Source organism: Hemiscyllium ocellatum, chromosome 37 (genome assembly GCF_020745735.1).
Source record: "Hemiscyllium ocellatum isolate sHemOce1 chromosome 37, sHemOce1.pat.X.cur, whole genome shotgun sequence".
Lineage (NCBI taxonomy): Eukaryota > Metazoa > Chordata > Chondrichthyes > Orectolobiformes > Hemiscylliidae > Hemiscyllium > Hemiscyllium ocellatum.
This window is the reverse complement of record NC_083437.1, coordinates 30,663,931-30,689,096: the sequence shown is the minus strand read 5'-3', so window position 1 is coordinate 30,689,096 and position 25,166 is coordinate 30,663,931. Positions and strand designations below refer to the sequence as shown.

Genomic DNA, 25,166 nt, shown 5'->3' with positions numbered 1-25,166 from the left:
TATTTTGCAATGAAGAGCAAAGAAATTCAATACAAAAGGAATAATTCCACAGGGAATATTGGAACAAGGGATATGTGCACAAATTGTCAAGCTGGCATGACAATCTGTGTAACAAAAACAAAGTTGTTGGAAAAGCTCAACAGGTCTGGCAGCCATCTATAAAGAGAAATCAAAGTTAACAATTTGGGTCCAGTGACCCTTCCTCAGAACTGGAACAGAAATATTAACTTTGATTTATCTTCACAGATGTTGTAAGACCTGCTGAGCTTTTCCAGCAGCTTTTATTTTGTTTCTGATTTATAGCATCCACAGTTCTTTTGGTTTTTATTGACAATTTTAGTAAGTGGTTAAAAAGGCATTAGGGAGCCTGGACTTTATAGAGATCAAATACAAAAACAATGAGCCTGTGATGAACTTTGGTGAAGAATATAAAAACTGTTCTTCTTGGAGAAGGTTAATAGAGGTGTTCAAAAATTAAAGGTCAAGGCAAACAGAGTCCAAAACCAGAGGGGTAAGTTTTAAGGTAATTGGCAAAAATAACCATTGGGAATGGAGAGGATTTTTAAAAATGAAATGAGCAAATAGGATTTCCATTGCAGTGACTGAGAGTGTGATTATTTCAAAATTTAAATGGTTGTTTCAAAAGGGGAACCTGAAAAGAAAACGTGTAGGGAGCTACAGAGAAAAGTACAATGATCTCCTTTCGTTCTAGCCACTCTAATGCTATGATACAAAAACAGAAACTGTTGGACAATCTCAGCAGATCTGGCAGCATCTGTGCCAACATTAACTGCTGTGGAGTTTGCACGTTCTCCCCGTGTCTGCGTGGGTTTCCTCCGGGTGCTCCGGTTTCCTCCCACAGTCCAAAGATGTGCGGGTCAGGTGAATTGGCCATGCTAAATTGCCCATAGTGTTAGGTAAGGGGTAATGTAAGGGTATGGGTGGGTTTCGCTTCGGCGGGTCGGTGTGGACTTGTTGGGCCGAAGGGCCTGTTTCCACACTGTAAGTCTAATCTAATCTAATCTAATCTAATCTCTCCACTGATACTATTAGACATGCTAACATCTTCCAGCAATTTCTGTGTTTTTAAATCAGATTTCCAGCATCTGTAGTTTTTTATTTTTGTCTAATGTTACAATTAGACAAGGTTTGTATCCTTGGCAATGATGAAGATCCATAGGTGAAGTACTGAACCACATGCAACCTCCTGGATCCTTTGGATTGACAAGTGCAGAACATGTGGCAACGTCAAGGGCACTGCGCAGAGCGCCGCACAATCGATGTTCGCTGGTGCCGGCTGGTGGGGTCTGAGAGGGAGCGGGAACGAGGCCGTAGTGACGTGTAGCGCTGAGGAGTGGAGGCCGCTGGAAGCGAGTAGCTGCTCAGGTGAGAGTGATGGGCCTCGGGGAAAGTCCACACAGGCACCGGCAGACGCTGCTTTAAGCTGACCGTACGACGGAACACGCCGTAACTGTAACGGTTGCGTTTTGTCGCCTTTTCTCCTGACCCTTGGCCTCCTGCGGCGCTTTCTCTGCCTCAGGGAGACGTCGCGGCCTTAGCGGGAGGGGAGGGGGGGGGAAGATAATGGAGACAGCGGAAGTTGCCGACGAGTTCGCAATGCATACCGGGAATTGTAGTTTGCCGATTTTCTTGGAGCTGTCCCTAGATTAACCGGAGCTAGCTAATGGACTACAAATCCCAGCCTGCACCAGTGAGGTTGCATATCGCCTTCCTTTGACACATCAACCGGCCAGCATTCATCAATGAAAGTTGACCCTTAAAATTGCAACTCGTTCTTATTTCGTCTTCGGTCTCAGTTATATCTATTTTAAGAATATCCTGGTGTGGGAAAAGGGCGGGCAACGTTCCCGTGTGGTTCATCATAGGGGGGTTGTAATTCCTGATTCGCAAACTTTGATGGAAGGAGTGGGAGGGAAGACTGCATCTCCCAGCATGCCTTTCGGGGCCAGCCCCTGCCAGGATCATCTCTTGTGTCTGTCAAACAAATTGCTTTCGAATAGTGTCTCAACAGAATTGAAACTCTCACGTTCCCAGAGGTAAAGGCCTCAGACTAAGGCCATGATTGGTAGTTTACAGATGTCTTGGGTCTTGGTCTCAGTTTCACAGCCAAATCTAGTATAAGTTTGCTGTTTGAGGAAGTGTGGTATAAATATAAAATCAATTTGATGTGCCACAGTGTGATATTTTAGTCATCTTGGTTTTGTGGAGTGTTTCATATTAGTAAGGGGTAAAAACAATGACTGCAGATGCTGGAAACCAGATTCTGGATTAGTGGTGCTGGAAGAGCACAGCAGTTCAGGCAGCATCCGAGGAACAGTAAAATCGATGTTCCAGATGAAGGGCTTTTGCCCGAAACGTCAATTTCGCTGCACTTTGGATGCTGCCTGAACTCCTGTGTTCTTCCATGTTTCATATTAGTGCTCTGCCATGGATTGGCCCAAGATTTTGAGCAGTGGATAAGGATAAGGTGTCAACTCCAACCTTTCCTCACTCAGTCTCATTTGACCTCACTGGCTCTTCAGTAATCAATTCAGGGTTGATATGTATGGAATAACTTATATATAAATAGATGTTGTGATCTTAAGGAAAATGTAAATTTTCCTCAGTGTATTCTAGCATGCTGTCTGAGTTTTTATATTTTGTGCAGGGAAAGGGCAGTTTTTGTTGTGTAGAGCCCTGTGAATACTCAGTATGCTTTAATCCTACATTGTTTCTGTATTTATTGACATGAAGTTGTAGAAAGCAGCCAGAGTGCATTTGTTGATGCACATACAAGATCTTGCGCTGGCTATGTAGTTTCAGTAAGTTCCAAAATGATATACTCCAGTGATCATATAAAAAAACATTTCCTGGTCATTCAATCGTTAAAGCCGTTTTGTCATTCTGTTAGATTGTTGTCTGATCTGTCCTTACATCTGCCTGTTTTTGCTTCTGTAAGCCTTAATACTTGTGACCAACAAAATTCTATTAATCTCTGTTTTGAAATTTTTAGCTGTTATACTTCCTTAGCAACTTTTTAGAAGTTGTCTTGTACCAAAAATATTCCTTCAGATTCTAACACTTTTGTGATTCTGTGAAGGAATATAGTTAAATTTGCAATAGAGGATACTTCAGAATCTACGCTCAACTCAGTACAATATTTGGTATTATTGATCAATAATGGAACTGCCACCTCAGATTAGGATATTGAACAAATGCTGTTACAAAAGCCAAAATAATTTAGGCTGTTGGTCAATACACCATTGACCTCAACCATCAACACCAGAGAATCGTAAGTTAGAGTAATAGTTTAGCTATTTTCAAATCAACATGCTTTGACACACCTCTGAAGCAGGTGGAACTTGAACCTGGGTCTCCTGGCTCTGAGGTAGGGATGCCAGCATTGTGTTAAAGAACCCCTAGATCATTGGAGTTAGCTAATTTTAGCCAAAGCAGCAGTTGGGATACTAGTTAAGTGTTCTGAACAAGAGATTAAGATCATTTAAGGCTACAATTCCAAATTATTATTCTGCTGGAATCTTACCTCAGCCTGAGCCAGTGCCAATTGTAGAGGAAAGATGAGCAGAAAAGTACTTTGTTTTATTGGGTTAAATCTTATTGAATATTTTCTCAATATTTGATTTTTTTTTTCCTTTTGGAGGTGTTAAGCTCCTGTTGGGTCTTGGTTTAGCCTTATTAACAATTTTGAGTTGTGGGTGAGCAGGAACAATCTGGACTGAACTAACACCAGCTGATACACCTGACACTTTAAATGTATAGTTAAAGGTTTAAAGCCACAAAATCGTTTTCATATCCTGAACACATAGGGATTTCTCAGTGAAATCCAGAATGTGCTAACTGCACACTGAGAAACAGCAGTTAAGAATATCAGAATATCACTGCAGTGACTATTTTAGGCAATTCAAGACAAGCTTTGAAAGCAAGCTTCAGGAATGCACTGCCTTGCCCAGTGCCTAAAGCAAATTTGTATGCTTCCACTTTTCTGAAATTCAGCAACAATAACTTTATTTAATACCTTTTTAAATAATTAAATGTCTCCAGGCACTTTACAAGAGTGTATTAAAACAAAGAATGGTACTGAACCACATCAGGATATATTAGGTCAGATGACTAAAAGAGATATGTTTTAAGGAGTTTTTCAAAGGCAGAGAGATGTAGAGAGGTAGTACCAAAACCTGGGGCCTGGGCGCTCAAGACACTGCCACCAATGGTGCAGTAAATATAATGGAAATGTACAAGACATGAATTATACGAGTGCAGAATCTCAGAAGGTTGGAAGAGATTGGCTTCTGCCTGAAATGTTGATTCTCCTGCTCCTCGGATGCTGCCTGACCTGCTGTGCTTTTCCAGCACCACACTCTCAACAGAGATTAGAGGTAGGGCTAGGTCATGGAGGCATTTGAAACGAAACAAAAATCAAAATTTAAGTTAATTATATTCTTACAACTTGAGTAATCACTGTTATGATTAGAAAGTTAACACACAAACAGGTAGTTTGTTCAAGCCAGTCTGGTGCTGTTTAATCTCTACCTGAGCTGTAGATCTTATTCCTTTTGCCTACTCTTTCCATGTTCCTCTTTTATCAACAACTAAGAAGTCACTTGAAATAGTCTCTGTTTCAAGCACAAATGTGCATTCCATAGGATCTCAACCTTTTATTACCAAAATAAAGTTTTTTCCTGTTCTGTCCCAAATCTATTCAGATCTTCTGTGTCCTGCTTAGTCTTTGCATTAGGTTGGCAATTAATGATCCAATGCTGGCATTTTGATAAATAGAAAATAAATCTTGTGATGATATAATTAATATTCCCCTTTCAGCCAGCAGAACAGATTCATTGGTCACTTTTGTCTTTTGTTCTGTGTGGAGCCTTGTAGTGCATAAATAGACTGTGTATTTGCCTACACATCATTGGCTGCCCAGCTGAATGCTTTATTGGATGTGAAGGATATTGGGATGAGTTGAGAACATGATGAGGCTGTATTTGAGTGCACATACTCTTGCTTTCTTGCCATCCCCGAAGAGAATGTTATTCCTTACAGATGAGAATCTGAATTAGATGAGAAATTTTGGATTAAAATGTCTGATAAGTGAAATTAGTTAATGAATGTCACTGTTCAGTCACAGACTATAGAGAAAGGAACTGATTAATATAGAACTGTTCAAAGGAATTTGTCTGGAAAGGGAGAGTAGTTATTTTGGATAACTTTAATTGCCCTAAATGAAATTGGATTGCTCTATCTGTCCTCCTTAAAGTGAAATACGGATGGTGATATGTCAGGAGGGGCAGTAAATATATGGAGTGCTTCTTGATGCCATGTATTCAATTACAGATGCTTCATATGAATTGTATTTGGCATTCACTGTAATATGCAATGTAAAGTTATGGATCAGCCATAATCTGATTGACTGTTGACAGACTCATGATGGGCTGAATGCTCCTCAGTGTATTTCTTCTATTTTCCTATGATGTTGGGATCACTTCTAGACTATCAAATTGTAATATCCAGCTGAATAGATAGCCGGGATTTTATGCTGAGGTGTTGAACATATTGGTGGCATTTTGACTAGGTGGAAACAGTGGTGTGGGAGAAATAGCAATCTGCCAAGAAGAGTTCATTGAGAAATTGGACTGCTTGAATCCTGAAGCTCACAGACACCTTGCGACAATGATCCGACTGCAAATTCTCACATGACATATTCATCAGCGTAGAAATAACAAATGAAATGAATTAGTCGGATTAGGCTGTGGGGTCGTGTACCACCCTAAAGACTGGAGAAGCACAAAATTCAGAGCAATGTTGATGGAATTCTGCACTGTTGAAAGAGCCATCTTCTGAATTAGATGTTAAACTGAGACTGTGTCTGCCCTCTCTGGTAAATGTACAAGATTCTATGGTATTGCTGGAAGAAGAGTTAAGGACTTTGCTTATTGTCTTAACAGAGTTCTTTTTTAATTGATATCACTGAAACTGTTGATTAGGTCATCACCACATTGCTGTTTATTGGTGCTTGCTGTGGACAAATTCACTGACATTTTTACTACATTTCAGCAGTGTGTGTATAGACTACGTCCAGTGTTTTTGGCGATCCAATATAATTGTAGACTGAATATTTAAAAAGACCATGTATTTTTTAATGTATAACTAATTTTGAAACATCATAACTTCAGGAGAAAAACAGAAATTGCTGGAAAAACCCAGCAGGTCCAGCAGCATCTGTAGAGAGAAAGCAGAGTTAATGTTTTGGGTCCAGAGACCCTCCTTCATAACTTCAAACCATCCTGGGTTTGAATCCTTTGTTGCTGTATTGTATGTAAGCTTTTGGCTGATCAACAAATCAGATGTTGGGATTTATTTAAAGGTCAATATTGAGCAGGAATGAGAGCTGTCAATATAGTTAGTATAGATGCATTTAAGGGAAAGCTAGATACTTATTCATGGAAAAAATAAGTAGAAGGATATGCTGGCAAAGTGAAATAAAGTGGGAGATGGCTCAGATGGAGCTTAAATGCTGCCATAGACCAGTTTCCATTGCTATTTGTGTTTACTTCTGACCAGTTTCCATATTGTATGTTTTATAAATCTTATGCATTGTAATACATCATTGGCTGTGAAGCACTTTAGGACAACATGAGGTTGTGAAGGACTGAAAATATTTAAAAATTCTTTGCTGTAACTATCTAACTCATTAGGTATTGAGAGTGATCTTCACATTTAAGGTTCTAAAGAATGGTGTAATCCATGCCAAACTTGATTATAGATTAGTTTCTGTTGGTGAGTTGAGTTTGGTAATCAGCCTTCACACTGATCAGTGATTGATCTCAGGACCTGCTTTGAGCATTTCCCCTGCATGGCATCATATCTGAAGAGGACAAGTCATATTCACAAATAATGCCACATCCATGTTCCTAACACGATACTATAAGAGATCTGTTGCTACGTTTTATTATGACTTCAGGATTTGACTGCTCAACTTGACTGTCATACAGGTCGTTCTGTTATAATGTGATAGTTGTATTCCTCCCCAGCCCTGTGCTATGGAAACTGCTATAGAAACTCGCTATACCCGTTCAGTAGAAAGTTCATGTTGTCTAGACATCATTCACAATCTGTCAATCACTTTATAGCCAATTCACGTAGATGAAATGTACATTATACCAGAATGACTCTTAGTTTATAATGGTATTCAATATCACTGCTGCCATGAAATCACTCTTGGGTGGCATAAACCTCTAGATTGTTAACTGGTTGCCATTCATTACCAATGATATTTTGATTTTGTTGTGGAGGCTGTGAATTGGATAACTGCAACAAACTGCTCCTTTTAGCTCCAGGATGAACAACAAAGTGCCCAAATAATTCATTCTGGATTGCACCTGTTAGTATTTCTTACCAGTTTCAGAGAGCTGGAGGCATCGCGAGTGCAATATCAAAAGTTAACAGCAAGCTGTAGCAACAAACAATACACTTATATTGGTAACATGCATTTTCTGCCATTTTCCAGAGCCACAGAAACTGGCCAGGCCTATAAATTGCATTTAATACTGCAAAATGTAATTGGTTAGGCAATCTTGAAGCATGGGTAAGAATACTTGGCAGGCAGGGGTGGAGTGCTGTTGTGGACAGATGAATATTGCTACTGATTGGAATTTGAACAATCAGTTCATCATTTAGTAACCAAAATGTTTGAATTCACAATTAATATTTAGACCCAGATATGAAAGGACAGAAATAAATTGATCTTAATAAGTTAGCATAGATGCATTTTAATAAGGAAAACTTGTATTGTTTGGCTCATCTACCTTCTAAGAACCATAGCAAAATATGAACCATTCAGATGAGCCTCTGATCCGAGGCTATGCTTGATTAATCTTAGTTGAAAGAATTAATAAGTGATGTTAGGAATTCATTGCTATTAAAATGCATGGAAGGATAGACTTTGTTCATGGACCAAATTTACTTTTAAGATACCAACCTGGAGTGAACAACACTAATGTGTAAATAAATAGAGTTTAAAAGTTGCAAGTTAAAAGTGTGATGCTAAGTAACTGTCCTGTGTTATTTCAAAATGCAGCGACTTAGCTCAAGTGAATTGTTACATGTCCAGTAATGGCTTACAGATAGTACGTAAATAATAGTTATTATAAATCAAATTTGTTTTATTGTAGAATTATCAAGAATATTGCAAATTACACCAATTCTTCAAACAGCATTGTTTACTTTTAGTCCTGTCTCTTATAACCTTATCTTTTTTACAGGTAGTTACCCAATTGATTTGAACAAATATTACAGACTGTGCCTTGTAGCTATCATCTTGTGGTAAAGCATTGTGTTGTCCCCCACCTCTAGTTGGAAACATTTCTTCTGCTTGTCCCCCTTTTTTTTCCCACAAGTTTTCAAAAGAAAACTTAAAAAAAAAACCCAGGTATAAACATTGATATACAGTTGAATCTTAAATAAATGATCACCAAAATGTATCAAGCAAGAAAACAGAAATACCAAGAAAAAAAAGACAAAACTCAACTAACTACTCATCTAACTTACAACTAACCAGAGTGTATCATTAAAATTCTTACATTATTCAAGAGAAAAAAAAATCCAACGGATAACACATAAATTGAGCGGTTATATACATGCTTTGAATGTGTTAACATCAGATCACAACAAAACCCGTATTTATCCAAAACATCCCGAGCATAGAGCATATAAGATTCACAAAAATAAAAGCTCTTTAGTACTTCAGATCAATATAATAAAAAAACCCATTTCTAAATAGTAAAAAAAAGTATAAAACGTATTTAAATGAAGATCTTCCCCCTTATTCCCAGGGGGCATCACTTCCTTTCCAAAAAACCTATCATAACCTCTCCCAACGTGCCCCACCCTTGACCCAGGCACCCCACGATAGGATAAAGAAAATTCAAGTATACTACTGAACTAGAACTAACAGTGAGTACCCTATCCCACACAACCCCCCCCACCCCCACCCACACCAACACCTGGATATATTTGGTAATGTTAGTACCGTATATGAACATATATGACTATAAAATTACAGTCTCAGCGAATAATAATTAAATATATTAATACAAAATAACAGGGGAATACAACTCCACTCCCAAGGACAAACATAATATAAGATAAGGAAGCCACCTTCCCCCCCATTTACATTAACTAGACTCCCTGGCTTATATATATAAATAAAAAAGGGGGGGGAAGGAAATCGCTAAGTAAAGGATGAATAAATAAGTCCTTCTTCCCACCCCCTGGAGATGATATTAAACAGTAAGATAATGAAAGGAAAAAAAGGGGGGAGTAGACCGGGGTGGGGGTAGGGCAAAACAACATCAATTAACTCTTTATAGTTTGTCTTAGAGAGTCCAAAAGTTCCTTGGCCTTCTCCGATGATCCGAAGTTAAACACGGATCCTTCATGGCTAAAGCGTAGTATAACTGGGTAGCGCAAGGGGTATTGAATGTTTAAATCCCATAAACACTTCTTTGCTTCATCAAATGCCTTCTTCTTTCGAACCAAAGCTGGGGAAAAGTCCTGAAATGACATAATCTTGGATCCTTTATAGTCATGGCTTGTGGATCTTTCCCAAGATTTCTGGAGGCTTCCAAAAGCATCTGCCTCACCTTCTATCTCTGCAGCCAGAACAGGACTGGGCGGGGTCGCTGGTCCGAGCCGGGCCCGCATATTGCAACCCGGTAGGCCCAATCTACCCTCACCTGGCCTAGTCCAGCCTTCAGGTTCAATAACTGCGGAAGCCACTGTTCAAGGAACCTTGTAAGCTGGCCTTCTTCTTCCCATTTGGGAAGGCCCAGCAAACGAATATTTTTTCGACGACCTCAATTCTTGAGGTCGTTAATGTGGTTCTCTAAGGTCCGGATTTGCTGCTCGAAAGTCCGGACCTGATCCACGGCTAATTCTGCAATGGCCTCGGAGGTTGCGGCCTTTAGCTCCGTCCCTCCAACTCGGTACTCAATTTCTTCAATGCCTCGGCCGTGCTTTTGTAGCGCGGCCGAGAGTGAATTTCCATTGACTTTGGGACTCTTCAATGAAAGCATCGATCTTCACGTAGAGTTTGGAGATTATTTCCGCGAGACTCGCCACCGTAGGTAAGTCCCCCGCGGCGGCTGCGGACGCCTCTGCTGCAGCTGGGGAGGGTGGGGGAGGGGCTCCTGCCTGCTGAGAACTGCAGGCTGTTTTCCCCCTAGTCATTTTTACAGGAGACTGAACTGTATAAATTTAGTACTAGACCACTAATTACATTAAATAAAAACTATTTTTAGTTGATTTGGTGAGTGTGGTGGGGGAGGGTGGCCCACTTTGCCTAGGCCTTGGGAGGAGCACTATAGACTCAGACTTGCTGAGTCGCTGCCATCTTGGATCTCCCCGTCCCCCTTGTTTTAATGTTGAAACAGTTTGCTAAAATCTATTGCTGCTTGAAATCTTTCTCACGATTGAAAAACTTGATTACATCCTACTTTCCCACCTTCACTAGTTCCAGCAGGATGATTTTTTGGCCTCTGTTTTCTCCATAACGATGACTGAATCTTGTTACTTTAGTGAAACCTTTCCCTTTCCATGTTTCCAATCCCCTTTCTACACCTAGTGCTACACATGCTACTGCAATTATTGCTAAACCATTGATTTAAATTTAACATTACTTCCTTGTTTTTAAACTCTATGTTCTTGCTGTAGCTGCTTAACAACACTATTCTGATAGTAGACATTATAGACCTTGACCTTCACAGTAACACATTATCTTGATGGGAGAAAATCAAATTGTGACCTCTACAGTAACAGACCAACCTATTGTGGAGATCGAGATTCTGGTTTGCATCGTAACAATATCTGATAAACGTTGGATTGTGGCCTCTAAAGCTGACCAAGTGTCACCATATCAAGTAATGTTTTGTATTTTACGAAGAAAACAGTGGGAAAATCTCTGATTCATTTCCCAGTCTATTGTGTGATAGCTGATCTCAGAAGTGCTAAAATTGGTCTTCAGGTCCACTGAGGTTAAAGAAGGAAAATGAGCCTAGATATTGTTCTTAATCACAAGGTGGTGGCCCAGCTGTGAAGTGTGCTTGTGTACTGGGAGTCAGATCCACCTGCACTGACTAGCTGATCGAAGGTTTGCTCATAAATGGTTGGCTGAGACTCGTGGGTGGCACAGTGGTTAGCACTGCTGTCACACAGCGCCCGAGACCCGGGTTCAATTCCCGACTCAGGCGACTGACTGTGTGGAGTTTGCACGTTCTCCCCGTGTCTGCGTGGGTTTCCTCCGGGTGCTCCGGTTTCCTCCTACAGTCCAAAGATGTGCGGGTCAGGTGAATTGGCCATGCTAAATTGCCCGTAGTGTTAGGTAAGGGGTAAATGTAGGGGTTTGGGTGGGTTGCGCTTCGGCGGGTCGGTGTGGACTTGTTGGGCCGAAGGGCCTGTTTCCACATTGTAAGTAATCTAATTGTTTATTGGAGGTGGCTGGTGCCTGTGGAACCACAACCCAATAGCAGTGAATAAGAGAGAAGAAACATGAAAACTTGAGAAATTTTTTAACAAAACTGTCAATTGTTGGATGTAAGAATGGTGTGATTCTGTTCAAGCACACTATGTTCTAAAGCAGCAGTATGAGGGGGGTAGGAAGGTTTCTATGCGCTAAAGTGGTGGGCAGCTGTTTATATGTTCAGTGGTTTCATTCTCTCCTGCACTTAATCACCTTTTTATCAGGTTCTGTAAGAATGTGAAGTAAACAACAGTGATACATCAAATATGTTTGAGGGAAGTGTGTAGAATAATAATTTATGTTTGAAAGGCAATGACCACAGAAGACAACCATAGCAGTAAAATAAGCAATATTTTCTTTTAATTTTGTATTTCACACTTCTCTCCAGTAAGTTTGTTGAATGTTTGAATTGCTTGAGTGAAGTTGTTTAAAGTTGAGATACCTTTGACCTCAACTTGAAGCCAAGATAAGGGTCATACTTTTGTGTCCTGCATATACAAGCACCGCCCCTTTTGAAAGTTCAACAATGTAATTTTGTTTTTGATTCTTCAGCAATGGTATCTCTGTTCCATCTTTTGCAGTATTCTGAGAAAGGTGGATGAATTCAGTCAGTCTGACTCAGAATTTTACTGTTAGCAGTTGCCTGGAACAATGTAATTTTTTTCTCTTTCAGTTAAAAATCCACTTCTGGTGAAGGTAAACTCATTTTGAAGATATTTCCTAACATCATTGAACAGGTTGATTAGGACACACCTCTGGAGCAGGTGGGACTTGAACACAGATCTCTGGTCTCAGAGATAGGGGCACTACCGCTGCACCACAAAAACCCTCAACTCATTTGAATTGTCTAAATCCTTCAGAAGAATGAATTTCACTCCAGCCCACTAAATCTTTTAATCATCATAAGCACCTCAACTAAATCACCCTTAATCCTCTGGACTGTAGAGGCTATGAAACTTGCCCTCAATTTAACCTTTTTAGCCCCAGTATCATTTTGGAAAATCAGTTGGGAATTGTTTAGCAGTATTCGTGTGACCTTCATATGCAGAACCATTCTGGTATATTGGAGAGTGCTTGTGCTTTTTTTTGGAACAGTGTAGGCGCTATTAGACTTTGTTAGTTGTCCCATGTGGAGCTGCTTATCACAGTTAAGGCTGCATACTGAGTAATGTGGCTGACAAGTTTTCAGTGCAAGTGTTCCATCTGCCAAATTGCGGTGAGTTCATTAACAGTTTTGTTGAATTTCACCCAGCTTTGCCAAAAGCTGGTTTGTCAAGAACTGAAAATGTTGTCATTTAGTTTCTCTTAAATATTTTCTATGTATCATTCATTCCATTTCAAATTTAGAAATTGTATGCCCTCCTCAGTTTCACACCCAATTGTTACTTATATATTTAAATAATGAACAGCATTACCTTTGAACTACATGTCAGGAAGTGACATTGTTGTGATCTGTCTGCCCTTTTTCATCCCTTGGTATCCTTCCTTCTCCCGACCCCTCCAAAAAAAGTGTCACCATCACAACAAGCATTTTGTTGTTTGGGAAACAGGAAAAGTTCAGCAGTAAATATCACTTTCTTGCTCCATCCTAAACTGGCTCCTTCCTGTCTCATTTGCAAAGCAGTTGAAAGTTGTCCTGGATTCAGAGCAATTTATTTCTGATCTAAGTTCAAAAATACATATGTAGAACATTTTAAAAATGAAAGATCTCCTATTTAAGACAGAGTTGAGATTTGCTCTGAGGGTTATGTGTCTGTGGAACTCTTCCAGAAGATGGTGGAGGTGGGGTCTTGAATATTTGTATGATGGGATAAATGGATTCTTGACTAACAAGAGACTCAAAAGGGAATTGGGGGAGGCAGCCAAACATATTTGAGGTCAACATAAGACCAGCCTTGATCTTAATTGAATCATGATTTTAAAAAACAGCCAAGAGGCCTTCTCCCGATTTATGTGTTTATACCTAGACCATCAACATGGGAGCAGGAACAAGTTATTATTCAGCCCATTGAGACTGCTGTCACTCTCAGTGACATCATGGCTGATCTGATGATCTCAAATCCACTTTCCAGTCTTTCTCCACAACCCTCAATTCCCTTACTGATTAAAAATCTGTCTGTCTCAGCTTTGAATATACTTAACAACCCAGCCTCTACAGCCCTCTGTGATAAAGAATTCCACAAACTCATTGTTCTCTGAGAGGAAATTCCACCCCATCTCTGACTTAAATTATTCAGAGATAATGCCCTGTGATCTAGACTCTCTCACAAGGGGAAGCAACCACTTTGCATCTAACCTGTCAAATCCCCTAAGAATCTTGTATGTTTCAATTAGGTCTCTCATTTTTCTAAACACCAATGAGTACAAGGTAAAAACAATGACTGCAGATGCTGGAAACCAGATCTGGATTAGAGTGGTTCTGGAAAAGCACAGCAGTTCAGGCAGCATCCGAGGAGCAGGAAAATTGATGTTTCGGGCAAAAGCCCTTCAGGAATTCCTGATGAAGGGCTTTTACCTGAAACGTCAATTTTCCTGCATCAATGAGTACAAGCCTAATTTGCTCAACTTCCCCTCAAAAGACAGTCCTTGCATACCTGGATCAGTCTACTGAACCTTCTCTGGACTGTTTCCAATGCCAGTATATCTTACCTCAGATAAGGGACCCAGAACTGCTCTAAGTATTCCAGCTGAGGTCTGACTAGTGCCTTGCATAGTTTCAGCAAATCTTGCTTGTTTTTATACTCATTCCCTATTAAATAAATGCCAACGTTCTATTGCTTCCCTATTACCTGCTGAATTTGTGTGCTATCTTTTTGAAATTAATGCATAAGGACTCCCAGATCCCTCCGTGCTGTAGCTTTCTGTAATACTTCGGAATTTAATTAATATTCAGCTCTATTCTGCCTACCAAAATGCATAACTTTACATTTTCCCACATTACATTCCATCTACCAGATTTTTGCCAATTTGCTTAACATATCAATATCTCTCTGTACAGTTTGCTATCCTCACCACCTGCCTTTCCATTTATTTTTGGTGTCAACCACAAACTCGGCTACAGCATTTTCACTTTCATCATCCAAGGTGGTAATATATTATAAATAATTGTGGCCCCAGCACTGATCTCTGGGGCACTCCACTCGTTAGAGATGACAGTCCTGAAAATGCCCTCCTTCTCACAACTCTATCTTCTATATATTGCTAATCAATGGGTTCAGAGATGTTATGACACACTTCTGGAGCAGCTAGGATCTGAACACAGAAGAAAGTGAGGACTGCAGATGCTGGAGATCAAAGCTGAAAATGTGTTGCTGTGCTTTTCCAGCAGGTCAGGCAGCATCCAAAGAGCAGGAGAAACGTCGATTCTTCTGAACACAGGACCCTTTTCTGTTTTTTAGTTAATTAGCTATTCTCTATCCATGCTAGTTTACTACCTCACACACTTAGGCTACTTAATAAGGTTAGACCCTACCAAATTCCTTCTGAAAATCCAGAAGTGTTACATCCACTATTTCCCCTTCATCTATCCTGCTTGTTACTTCCTCAAAGGTTTCTAGTAAGTTTGTCAGACATGACTTTCCCTTCATGAAGCCATGCTACTGTGCTTGATCATACTATGTAATTCTAAATGCTCTGTTATTACATCATTTATAATAGACTCTAAAATTTTACCAGCAACATACTTAAGTTAACTGCCCTAAATTCACCTGTTTATTTTTGACTCCTTCCCTTTCTATATAAAGTTATATTGGCAATTTTCCAATCCTCCAGGACTTTTCTAAAATTGAAGGATTCTTGGAAAGTTACAGCCAGTGCATCTGTGCTCTTGAGACAATTCTATTAATATCCAAGGATATATCCCACCATATTCAGGGTACTTATTGGCTTTTAGGCCCATTATTTTCCCTAGAACATTTCCTCTAATGATAGCCATTGTGTGTAAGTACCTAACAGTAATTGGATTAGCTGTTTCACTTTTGTGCTTGTGTGATTTGCGCAGTCATGTTCCACACATCCTTTCTTCCTTTTGATATATTAATTTTTTGTACTTCCTCACATGAGCATTCAGATTCTTATTGATTTCAGTTACTGCATTCCCAGGAGCATTCTCATTTCTCACTCTTCATATTGCTTTCATTTTTCTCTCAGCATTTGAGAGAGTAGGAACGTTTCATTTGTAGAGCATCTTTCAGCATCAGAGAGTATCCCAAAGCACTTCAGTGAAGCATTTCTGAAATGTGCTAGCCAATTTTCACAAAAGCTACCACAAATGATTTGCTGTAACAATTAATCTGTTTTAGGAATTGTTGGTTAAGAACAGCAACTGGTCTCTGTTTAATGTCTTACCTCAAAGATGGCACCCCTGACAATGCAGCACTCCCTTAGTGTTCTGTTGAAGTGTTTCTTTGGATCATTCTGCAGCCCGCAACCATCTTATTACATTCCAGAGTGCATCCATTGTCAGTGCTGACACCCAGGAGGAACAGAAGGCTGGGGGAGGTGGGAATTCGTTGACAAAGACCAAGTTAGAACAGGCAATGATATGGTTGATTTTAAATAATAGGAGTGTGTTACCATTGGACTGAGACCTTCTGATTCTTTGATTATTGACTGCTAGTTTTACGTTGTGTGTCTAATTATTATCTGATTCTGTCCACTTCCCAATCGGTTTCTGTACCTGTGACATTGGGCTTCACGTAATCTCTGTTGGAGTAAATATTATCCTGGGTTCAAGTCCCTTTGCAGCCCATTTGCAGAAGAAACTATAACGTTTTTTGATCTTTCAGGCCCAGTTACCTACTGTGGTACCAGATTACTGCTAATTCAACACAAATTGGCAATCTGATTCAGAGGCTAAAAAGGCTGGCTATTTTGGTGGCTTTGATTCCAGTTAAAATTGGATCAGTAAAACAAAAAGAAATTTTGTTGTTCCATCACCAACTACTGTTGATCTTTTCACGTGACTGAGTGTAATCATGGGATGTCATCCCAAAACACTGGCAACAATGGATTCCTATATTAAAGTTAAGTAGTTCTGACCATTGTAGAATTTGGATATTGAGTGGACCATTTTCCTGAAAAATAATTGACTTCTCATCAGACTTGTGAACAGAGTGGAAATACTCATGATAGAAATCTGAACTGCCCCAACTTCCTCCATTTTCCTCTGAAACCTTTGCTCAATAAAAACAGAAAGGACTGTGGATACTGTAAATCAGAAATTAAAATAGAAATTGCGAGAAAAGTTCAACAGGTCTGGCAGCATCTATGGAGAGAATCAGAGTTAACATTTCTGGTTGAGTGACCCTTCCTCAGAAATTGGTTAGTGCTACCCTGTTGCTTGAGGCGAACTCCTTCACTTGTATTTCCTCAGAGAAAGGCTCCCTTATGACATCTGATCATTCATTAGCTGAGCATCATTGTGCACTTGGTAAAAGAAAGGGTGTGTTGTTGCTCCCTGAGCTCTCAGCCAAGATACAAGGCACTGTAACATTGAGCCATCTTGTCAGACAAGAATATCTCATTGTTTGCAGTTTCTGTACAGCCCTTGCTCTGGAACTCTGGCTGGATGAGTGTACAGGTAAAAAGTGAGGTCTGCAGATGCTGGAGATCAGAGCTGAAAATGTGTTGCTAGTTAAAGCACAGCAGGTTAGGCAGCATCCAAGGAACAGGAAATTCGACGTTTCGGGCCAGAGCCCTTCATCAGGAAAGAGTGTACAGACAGGCTGTAGATTTTTGCATTCTCAATAACCCTGTTTTAAAGTCTGAGTTTAGGATATCAGCAACGAAGGAAGTGATTTTATTGTCTAAGTTATAAAACTTCAATTAAATTAGGAATGTTAGTTGCTTTTGTATGTAAAATCAGCACTGCAGTTGATATTGTGAAAATCCAACACAGAATATTTTTAATTGATTTTGGGCTGGGCAATTGTCACAAAGCTGTATTTATTAATCATTCCTAGGTTCCTTGAGGGTATTGTGTCAATGTCTGAGAAGGATGGTATACAAATTGGAAGGATAATGGGTTTCCTTCTCTTTCATGAGTTGCACTGATGAACCAGTTGATTTGCGGCACAGTCCAGCAAACTTTGAGCATTTCTTCTCATGCTGGCCCACAGATTTCATTATTTTTTGTTTTGTAGTTTGTCAGGTTGGGGATATGAATTTATATACTCTGTACTGTTAGTCCAGTTAACAATCTTCCAATTATGTGAGGAAAAAGAGGTATTGGAATGGGGTTGGAATTTTTAGTCAGGCAGCATCCAAGGAGTAGGAGAATCGCGTTTCGGGCATGAGCCCTTCTTCAGGAAGCCCCTTCTTCGGGCTCGTGCCCGAAACGTCGATTTTCCTGCTCCTTCGATACTGCCTGACCTGCTGCGCTTTTCTAGCAACACATTTTCAGCTCTGATCTCCAGCATCTGCAGTCCTCACTTTCTCCTTGGAATTGATAGTGTTTAGCATTGAGGGTGATGAAACAACAGTATCTTGCATTTATTAAGCACTTGTGTAACATATCAAGAAGGTTTATTATAGTCTGTCAAACTTCAACAAGAAGAGGGAGCAAGGAGTAAAAACTGAAAATGTGGTGTGAGAGTTTTAAGGAAATGTTTGAAGGGAACAAGATGTAACATAATGAAGGGGATTAGGGAAGGAGTTCTATATTTTTGGGACTTGTACCTCTGGTGGTAGGTATTACAGTTAACCAGAGTTGGGGAGAGGGACAGTAAATGAAGCGACCGGGAACTGGTGGAAATGCACTGATTTGGGGGGGGGGGGGGGGGGGGGGGGGGGGGTGGAGAGGGTTGGTAATATGATCTAAACTGTTAATGAAAACAGAAGTGTCCCAACTCTCAAAATATTTTGTTATTCTATTAGAAACATTATGTCAGAAGGGGACAGCAGTGGAGATGCCATTCACGGGAAACCATCAGCAATCAGCAGGTTTTTTACGCAGATTGGACAGGTAAGACATCATCCTTCTTTCTTCCCTCTTAAATTAGTTATTGAATAGGAGTGAATTCCATTCCTGAAGAAGGGCTCATGCCCGAAACGTTGAGTCTCCTGCTCTTTGGATGCTGCCTGACCTGCTGCGCTTTTCCAGTAACACATTTTCAGCTCTGAACTCCACTTCTATCCATTTTGAGAATATCATTGAGAAATTTTTGGCACAAAAAATGTGCACTTTGAGGCGTACAGTCATACAGCACAGAAACAGACCCTTCATGCCAACCAGGTTTCCCAAACTAAACTAGTCTCATTTGCCTGCTTTTGTCCCATGCCCCTCTAAACCTTTCCTATTCAAGTACCTGTCCAAATGATTTAAATCTTGTAACTGTACCTGCATTGACCACTTCCTCTGGCAGTCCATTTCATTTACGAACTACCCTGTGTGAAAAGGTTGCCCCTCAGTTCCCTTTTAAATCTTCCTTTTCTCACTTTAAAATTATGCCCTCTTGTTTCGAACTCCCTTAACCTTTGCTATTCACTTTATCGATGTCCCTCATGATTTTATAAATCTCTATAAGATCACCCCACAAACTTCTACGTTCCAATGAACAAAATCCCAGCCTATCCAGCATCTACTTATATCTCAAACCCTCCAGTCCTGGCAACATTCTGGTAAATCTTTTCTGCACCCATTCCAATTTAATAATATCCCTCCTATAACTTGGTGACCAGAACTGCACACACTATTCCAAAAGTGGCCTCACCAACATTTTGTACAAACACAACATGACGTCCCAGCTCCTATACTCAATGACCTGAGCAAGTATGCCAAATGCCTTCTTCACCACCCTATCTACCTGTGACGCAACTTTCAAGGAACTATGTGCCTGAACCTCTAGGCCCCTCTGTTCAACAACATTTCCCAGGGCTCTGCCACTAACTGTGTAAGTTCTGCCCTAGTTCATTTTACCAAAATGCCTCACATTTACCTAAATTAAACTCCATCTGCCATTCCTCAGCCCATTGACCCAGATATTTAAGATCCCATTGTACTCTTAGATAACCTCCTTCACTGTCTACTATACCACCAGTTTTGGTGTTATCTGCAAACTTAATAACCATGCTTGCTATATTCTCCTCCAAATCATTTATATAAATGAAAAACAACAGTGGATCCACCACCAGTCTCTGTGGAACACCGCCTGTCAGAGACCTCTAATCTGAAGAACAATCCTCCATCACCACCATGCTCTGTCACCTACTGTCAAGCCAATTTTGTATCAGTTTGGCAAGCTCTCCCTGGAACCCATGTGATCTAATTTTATCAACCAGTCTATCATATGGAACCTTGTCAAAGGCCTTGCTCAAGTCCATGTAGACAATGTCTAACACTCTGCCCTCATCCATCTTCTTGGCCATATGCTCATAAATTCAATCAAGTTTGAGACACATAATTTCCCACACACAAAGCCAAGCTGACTATCCGTAATCAATCTATGCTTTTTCAAATTGCATGTAAATTGTCTCTCAGAATCCCCTCTAACAACTTATTCACCACTGACATTAGAATCATCGGTCTGTAGTTTCAAAGCTTCTCTTGGAGCCCTTCTTAAATAAAGAAACAACATGAGCCACTGTCCAGTCTTCTAGCACCTTACCTGTGGCTGTAGATGTTGCAATAATCTCTGCTAGGGGCCCTGGAATTTCTTCCCTAGCTTCCCGCAATGTCCTGGGATACACTTTATCAGGACCTGGAGTTTTATCTACCTTTTTTCTTTTTAAAACCTCCAGCACCTCCTTCTCTAATGCGGACGTTTTTCAAGACCTCAATATTTATCGCTGTGAGTTCCCTAGCTTCCATAACTTTCTCCACAGTAAATACTGATGTGAAATATTTGTGGTTGATGGTTCAGAGAAAACACTTTTCTTAAACTTTCTGTAAAGAGGGCACAGATTTATCCTAGGGTATATTTCCACCGTTAAATTCCTGTCATGCTGCCCACATAGTTGTTATGTTGGCAAACTATTAGATTATAAAAGGAAAGAGAGGGAACACAGATCTCCCAGTTCTTACCTGATATCCATACAAACGACTTTCAGAAGGAATCTAAGACAAAACATAGAACAACTGCAGATGCTGGAGATCTGAAACAAAAAGAGAAATTGCTGGCAAAAGTCAGCAGGTCTTGTAGGATGTGTGGGAAGAAATCAGAGTTAATGTTTTGAGTTCAGTGACTTCTCTTCAGAACAGTTCCCATGAAGCATCACCAGACTTGAGACGTTAACTCTGTTTTCTTTCCACACGTGCACCCAGACCTGCTGATCTTTGCCTGCAATTTCTGTTTTTATTTCAGAAGGAATCCTTGTGTAACATTCCCCCCTTTTTTTCCCATTAGCTCAAGTTTCCCTGAGATCGTTGTAGCAACTCAGCAGCTGTCCTAGGTCAAGATAAGTTAACACAACAGCTTCCTAGTTTGAAGATTGTTCCCTGATGAGGTAGTATATTAATCTGTTTAAAGGAAAGATCAACAAAGTAAATACTGAAATCTTTAAAAATGTTCTTTTGTAGATCTACCAGTCCTTCTTAGACAAGTCCACACCCTATGGCATTATCCGATGGATTGTAACATTTGTCTTTGGTGCAGTCTACATGATTAGAGTTTATATCCTGCAGGTGAGTATATGCCTGTGCTGTAACTCTGGCTGCAACAAAATCCATTTCATGTGATCTTCAGAAAACTGAGGAGCAAACTTCTGCAAACTTCTTTTTGTTGAGAATTTGAGGAGGGGGCACAGAATAAGGGACAAAGTAGTAGCACTATGCCCTCTGATTTTGTGACTTTTGATTTTGCATCAAATCCAGGTCAGACTAATGGAATGAGTTCCTGTGCCAGAAAGTAAATATGCCCCATTTCTTACCTATTGGCCCTGAACTGAGTGCAACATTGAGGTAACAAATAGAGGAAAAGCCAGTGAAGCAAACCAATTACCATTGTGTTTTGAGCATGGCACTGAACAAATCCTTACTAATTGGAGAATGTGGCAAGTATTATTATAGTAGACTAGTTTTAGATCTAATATCATCCAATTTCTAGCAAACATTCCATTTGTCTTCACTCTTCCACTTCTAATTTGATCTCCTGAATAGGCTTACCCTATTGAGGTGCATCAATGCATATTATTTGCACCTTTAGGAGTCTTCCCACATCCTGTACAAATTCAGATAGTAGATGTTTTGACTACACTGAACATCATGGTTGAATGCACATATCGTCCACCTACAGCAGTAATTTGTGGCTCTTTAGGAGCAAGAATTCTGAAGATTATTTCAGACATCATTTTAGTAAATCTATGCCACACAACCTCCAAGACTAATTTATTCTTTCTCGGGTGTGATGCATGGAATCAAAACTGGTACTCCACATCTGGTACTTTGATTTCCATATTCCGTTTTCCTTTTGAATATGTTCTGTAGCTATCTGTGACATTTTAAAGATAGATGTCCCTTAGAACACTGTTTTGATGCTAATTTGTGATTTTTTTAAATTGTTCAGGGATGGTACATTGTGACGTACGCCTTGGGGATTTACCACCTCAACCTCTTCATTGCTTTCCTGTCCCCAAAAGTTGACCCTTCACTAATGGAGGATTCAGGTATTGAGACTTCAATGGTTTTTTGTGTGTTAACATGTCATCAATTTGCAGAATGCCAAGACCTTGTGAAATTGGATTTTCTAATTTAGAGGAGAATGATCAGAAACATAATGATCAAACTCAATTTGTCCTTGTTGTGGAAACAGGATTGAGAGGGAAGGAGGGGCTTGATCTCAGCTGAATGGAGAAATGGATATTGCAAATAAAAGCAGCATGTAAAATTAAGCTATGATTAGTGAATTGGAAGAATGATTTAACAAACATCCAGCTATCTAGAGATTAGAAAGATTTATTTCTGCTATATTGGAAATATGTGATTGAATAGTTGATGCTGAGCCTGCTAACACCTTTTGAATGCATTGTTTCAGTGCCCAAGCTGTACCTGAACCTGATATTTTAGCTTTGTTGGAGGATCCATACAGTCTTTCCTTGCAACAAATGCTGATCTCCTTTATGTCACTTACTGTTTTTTGTTTCCAATTTTCAGCGCTGAATATTTTGCTTTAATAAATGAATGATTTTTTTTTTTTTGCTTTGCCATTCCAGAATATTACAGCAGCAAAACAGGCCACTTAATTCTGATGGTGCCAGTGTTTTCCTCCATATGAGACACCAAATATAATCCAACTCCTATATTCACCATAGATTTTTAACATTTTTGTTTTACTGTGTTCTGTTTCCATTTCATTGGTTGGTGGACTATGGAAAGATCAGCATTTATTACCCATGTTTAACCAGGTGTTGGTGAAACACCTACTTGAACTCCTCCAATCTCGTGGTGTAAGTATTATTAGGAACTCCCAGTGACACAGAGAGAGTAGCAATATAGTTGCAAGTCAGGATGGTGTGTGACTTGAAGGGAAACTTGTAGGCCGTGGTGTTCCTATGCATCTGCTGCCCTTTTTCTTTGAGGTGGCCCAGGTTGCAGGTGTGGGACGTGCTCTTGAAGAAGCCATGGTGCTTTGCTGCAGTGCATCTTGTAGATGGCACACACTGCAGCTGTAGTGCACTGGAGGATGGGCTGCCAAGTTCAACACCTTTTTTTTAAGAAAAGCTTCCCAGTCTCCCCTTCAGTAGTGGTTCATGGCTGAAAATTCTACATACTAAGCATTCTCTGTAAAGCAAGTTTACCTTGTTATGTTGCATTATGGAATATGGAGACCATGGTATAGGTCTGAAATGTTTTAGTGAGATCTGTGCGTTATGTGATGTGTCTATTTTTGCTTTGTCCTGTGAAGTGTTTTTAATTTAGTCCTTGCTGAAAGCCCCTATGTTTATCTGATCCTTCCTCCATGAGGGGTGGTCAAGCTAAGCATCAAAAGTTAGATATTGAAATTAGTGTTGTCATAATGATTCATGGAGATGAGGATATTGTTAAGTTTTCTGTGTGACTTGCAGCGGTTCTGGCTTGCATTTTCCCAAGGTTGACTGCCCATCACTGAAAATTTTAGGTGGTTCTATCAGGAGATTTACATTTATTGCAAATCCAATGATTCTCTGGGCAATGTGTATTTGAGAACTGCAGAGTCTTGTATGTTGATGCTGAGGCTGTCACAGATGGCAGGTTGTCAGCAGAAGTATTCTTTTAATGGCTTGCTGCTGTTTGTGTGCACCACTGAATGCGCCTCTGTGTGTGTGTGGGTAATAATTACAACTGCGAAAGAAATGTCAAATTTAATCAATGAGCTTTACTTGACTGACTGATTTGATGCTGTCAGTATGTAGCAATTACACTGCCAGTGAACAGGGGCTCCCCTTGGGCCCAGAGCTCATGTGGTAGGGAAGATGCAATTATTAATTTAGGTTTGACTATGTTTTTACATTCATTATTCTTTTGTCTATGCTTTCACCTGACACTGTTGCTCTGACTAATAATCCGTACTTAGTCTTCTGGGTGCACAATAGGAATTTAATTTTACAAGACAGTGGCATTCACCTGAAAATTCTGCATTATTATGGTTATTGGGTCACTTGTGCGAAGCCCAATCTTTTTCCTCCAACTGCAGATTCCAGCCAGTCCATGCCATTGGGCAGTGAAAGGCACTCCATGCTGTGCCAGACATTCAACCAGATAATCAGATATGACCTCCCTATCACAACCCATGCTGACTGTCTCTGATCAATTCACATTGATGCAAGTGCACAGTCAGTCTATCTTTGATAGATTCCAATAAAATCAAAGAGTGACTCTACCTACATAGTAATTAGAAATTGGACACAGATCTCATGTGTAAAAGGTACAGGTAAGATTAACAGTCTGTTTGCATTGATAGTTTTCACAGCCACAGAAACAAATTTAAAATTACTTGTAGATCATTTTTTAAAAACCAAAAAGTAATGTACTGAACTTTATACAGTAACATATTTTCTAAGCTGCTGTGTGATTTGGTTAACACAAGAATTGGTGGTCAAGAGTGTGGTGCTGGAAAAGCACAGCATGTCAGGCAGCATCCAAGGAGCAGGAGTATCGACGTTTCAGGCATAACGCCTGAAGAAGGGCTTTTGCCCAAAATATCAAAATTCTGTGCTCTTCTGTGCTTTTCCAGCACCACACTCTCAACTCTGATCTCCAGCATCTGCAGTCCTCACTTTCTCCTACAAGAACCAGTGGTGTCAAGGAGACAGGGTCAGTGTCTGAATTTCACTTTGTGGGATCTTGCTGTGCACAACTCCGCTACAGTGTTCCCTATAGTAAAATGGTGACTACACTTCAAAAATACCTCATTGGCATTTTGTGACCTTCTGAGGTTGTGAAAGTGCGATGTGTGTTAAAGTTAAGACTGTAAGACAAAGTTCTTTCTTTGTGTGAGACTACTATGTTGTGACTGTTGATAAGTATTAATGTTACTCCTCTCTCTTTCCCAGATGATGGACCTGCTTTGCCAACAAAGCAAAATGAGGAATTTAGACCATTTATAAGAAGGCTGCCAGAGTTCAAGTTCTGGTAAGTCATTTGGAGACTGGATCATCCTTCACTGTGACTGCACCATGAAATTCAAAACTCTGTAATGCAAACCCCTCCTCCATGGTA

At 40.0% G+C, this 25,166-nt stretch overlaps 1 protein-coding gene across 1 annotated transcript in view; it reads left to right on the top strand.

Moving 5' to 3' along the window:
* Window positions 1-1,309: 1,309 nt before the first annotated feature.
* Window positions 1,310-25,166, top strand: part of rer1 (retention in endoplasmic reticulum sorting receptor 1) — a 33,354-nt gene continuing 9,497 nt past the window's right edge. The window contains exons 1-5 of the mRNA XM_060852449.1: window positions 1,310-1,386; window positions 18,410-18,497; window positions 21,051-21,155; window positions 22,036-22,135; window positions 25,001-25,079. Coding sequence (XP_060708432.1) covers window positions 18,417-18,497; window positions 21,051-21,155; window positions 22,036-22,135; window positions 25,001-25,079 — 365 coding nt within the window. The 5' untranslated portion in view covers window positions 1,310-1,386; window positions 18,410-18,416. The remainder of the gene's footprint in view (window positions 1,387-18,409; window positions 18,498-21,050; window positions 21,156-22,035; window positions 22,136-25,000; window positions 25,080-25,166) is intronic.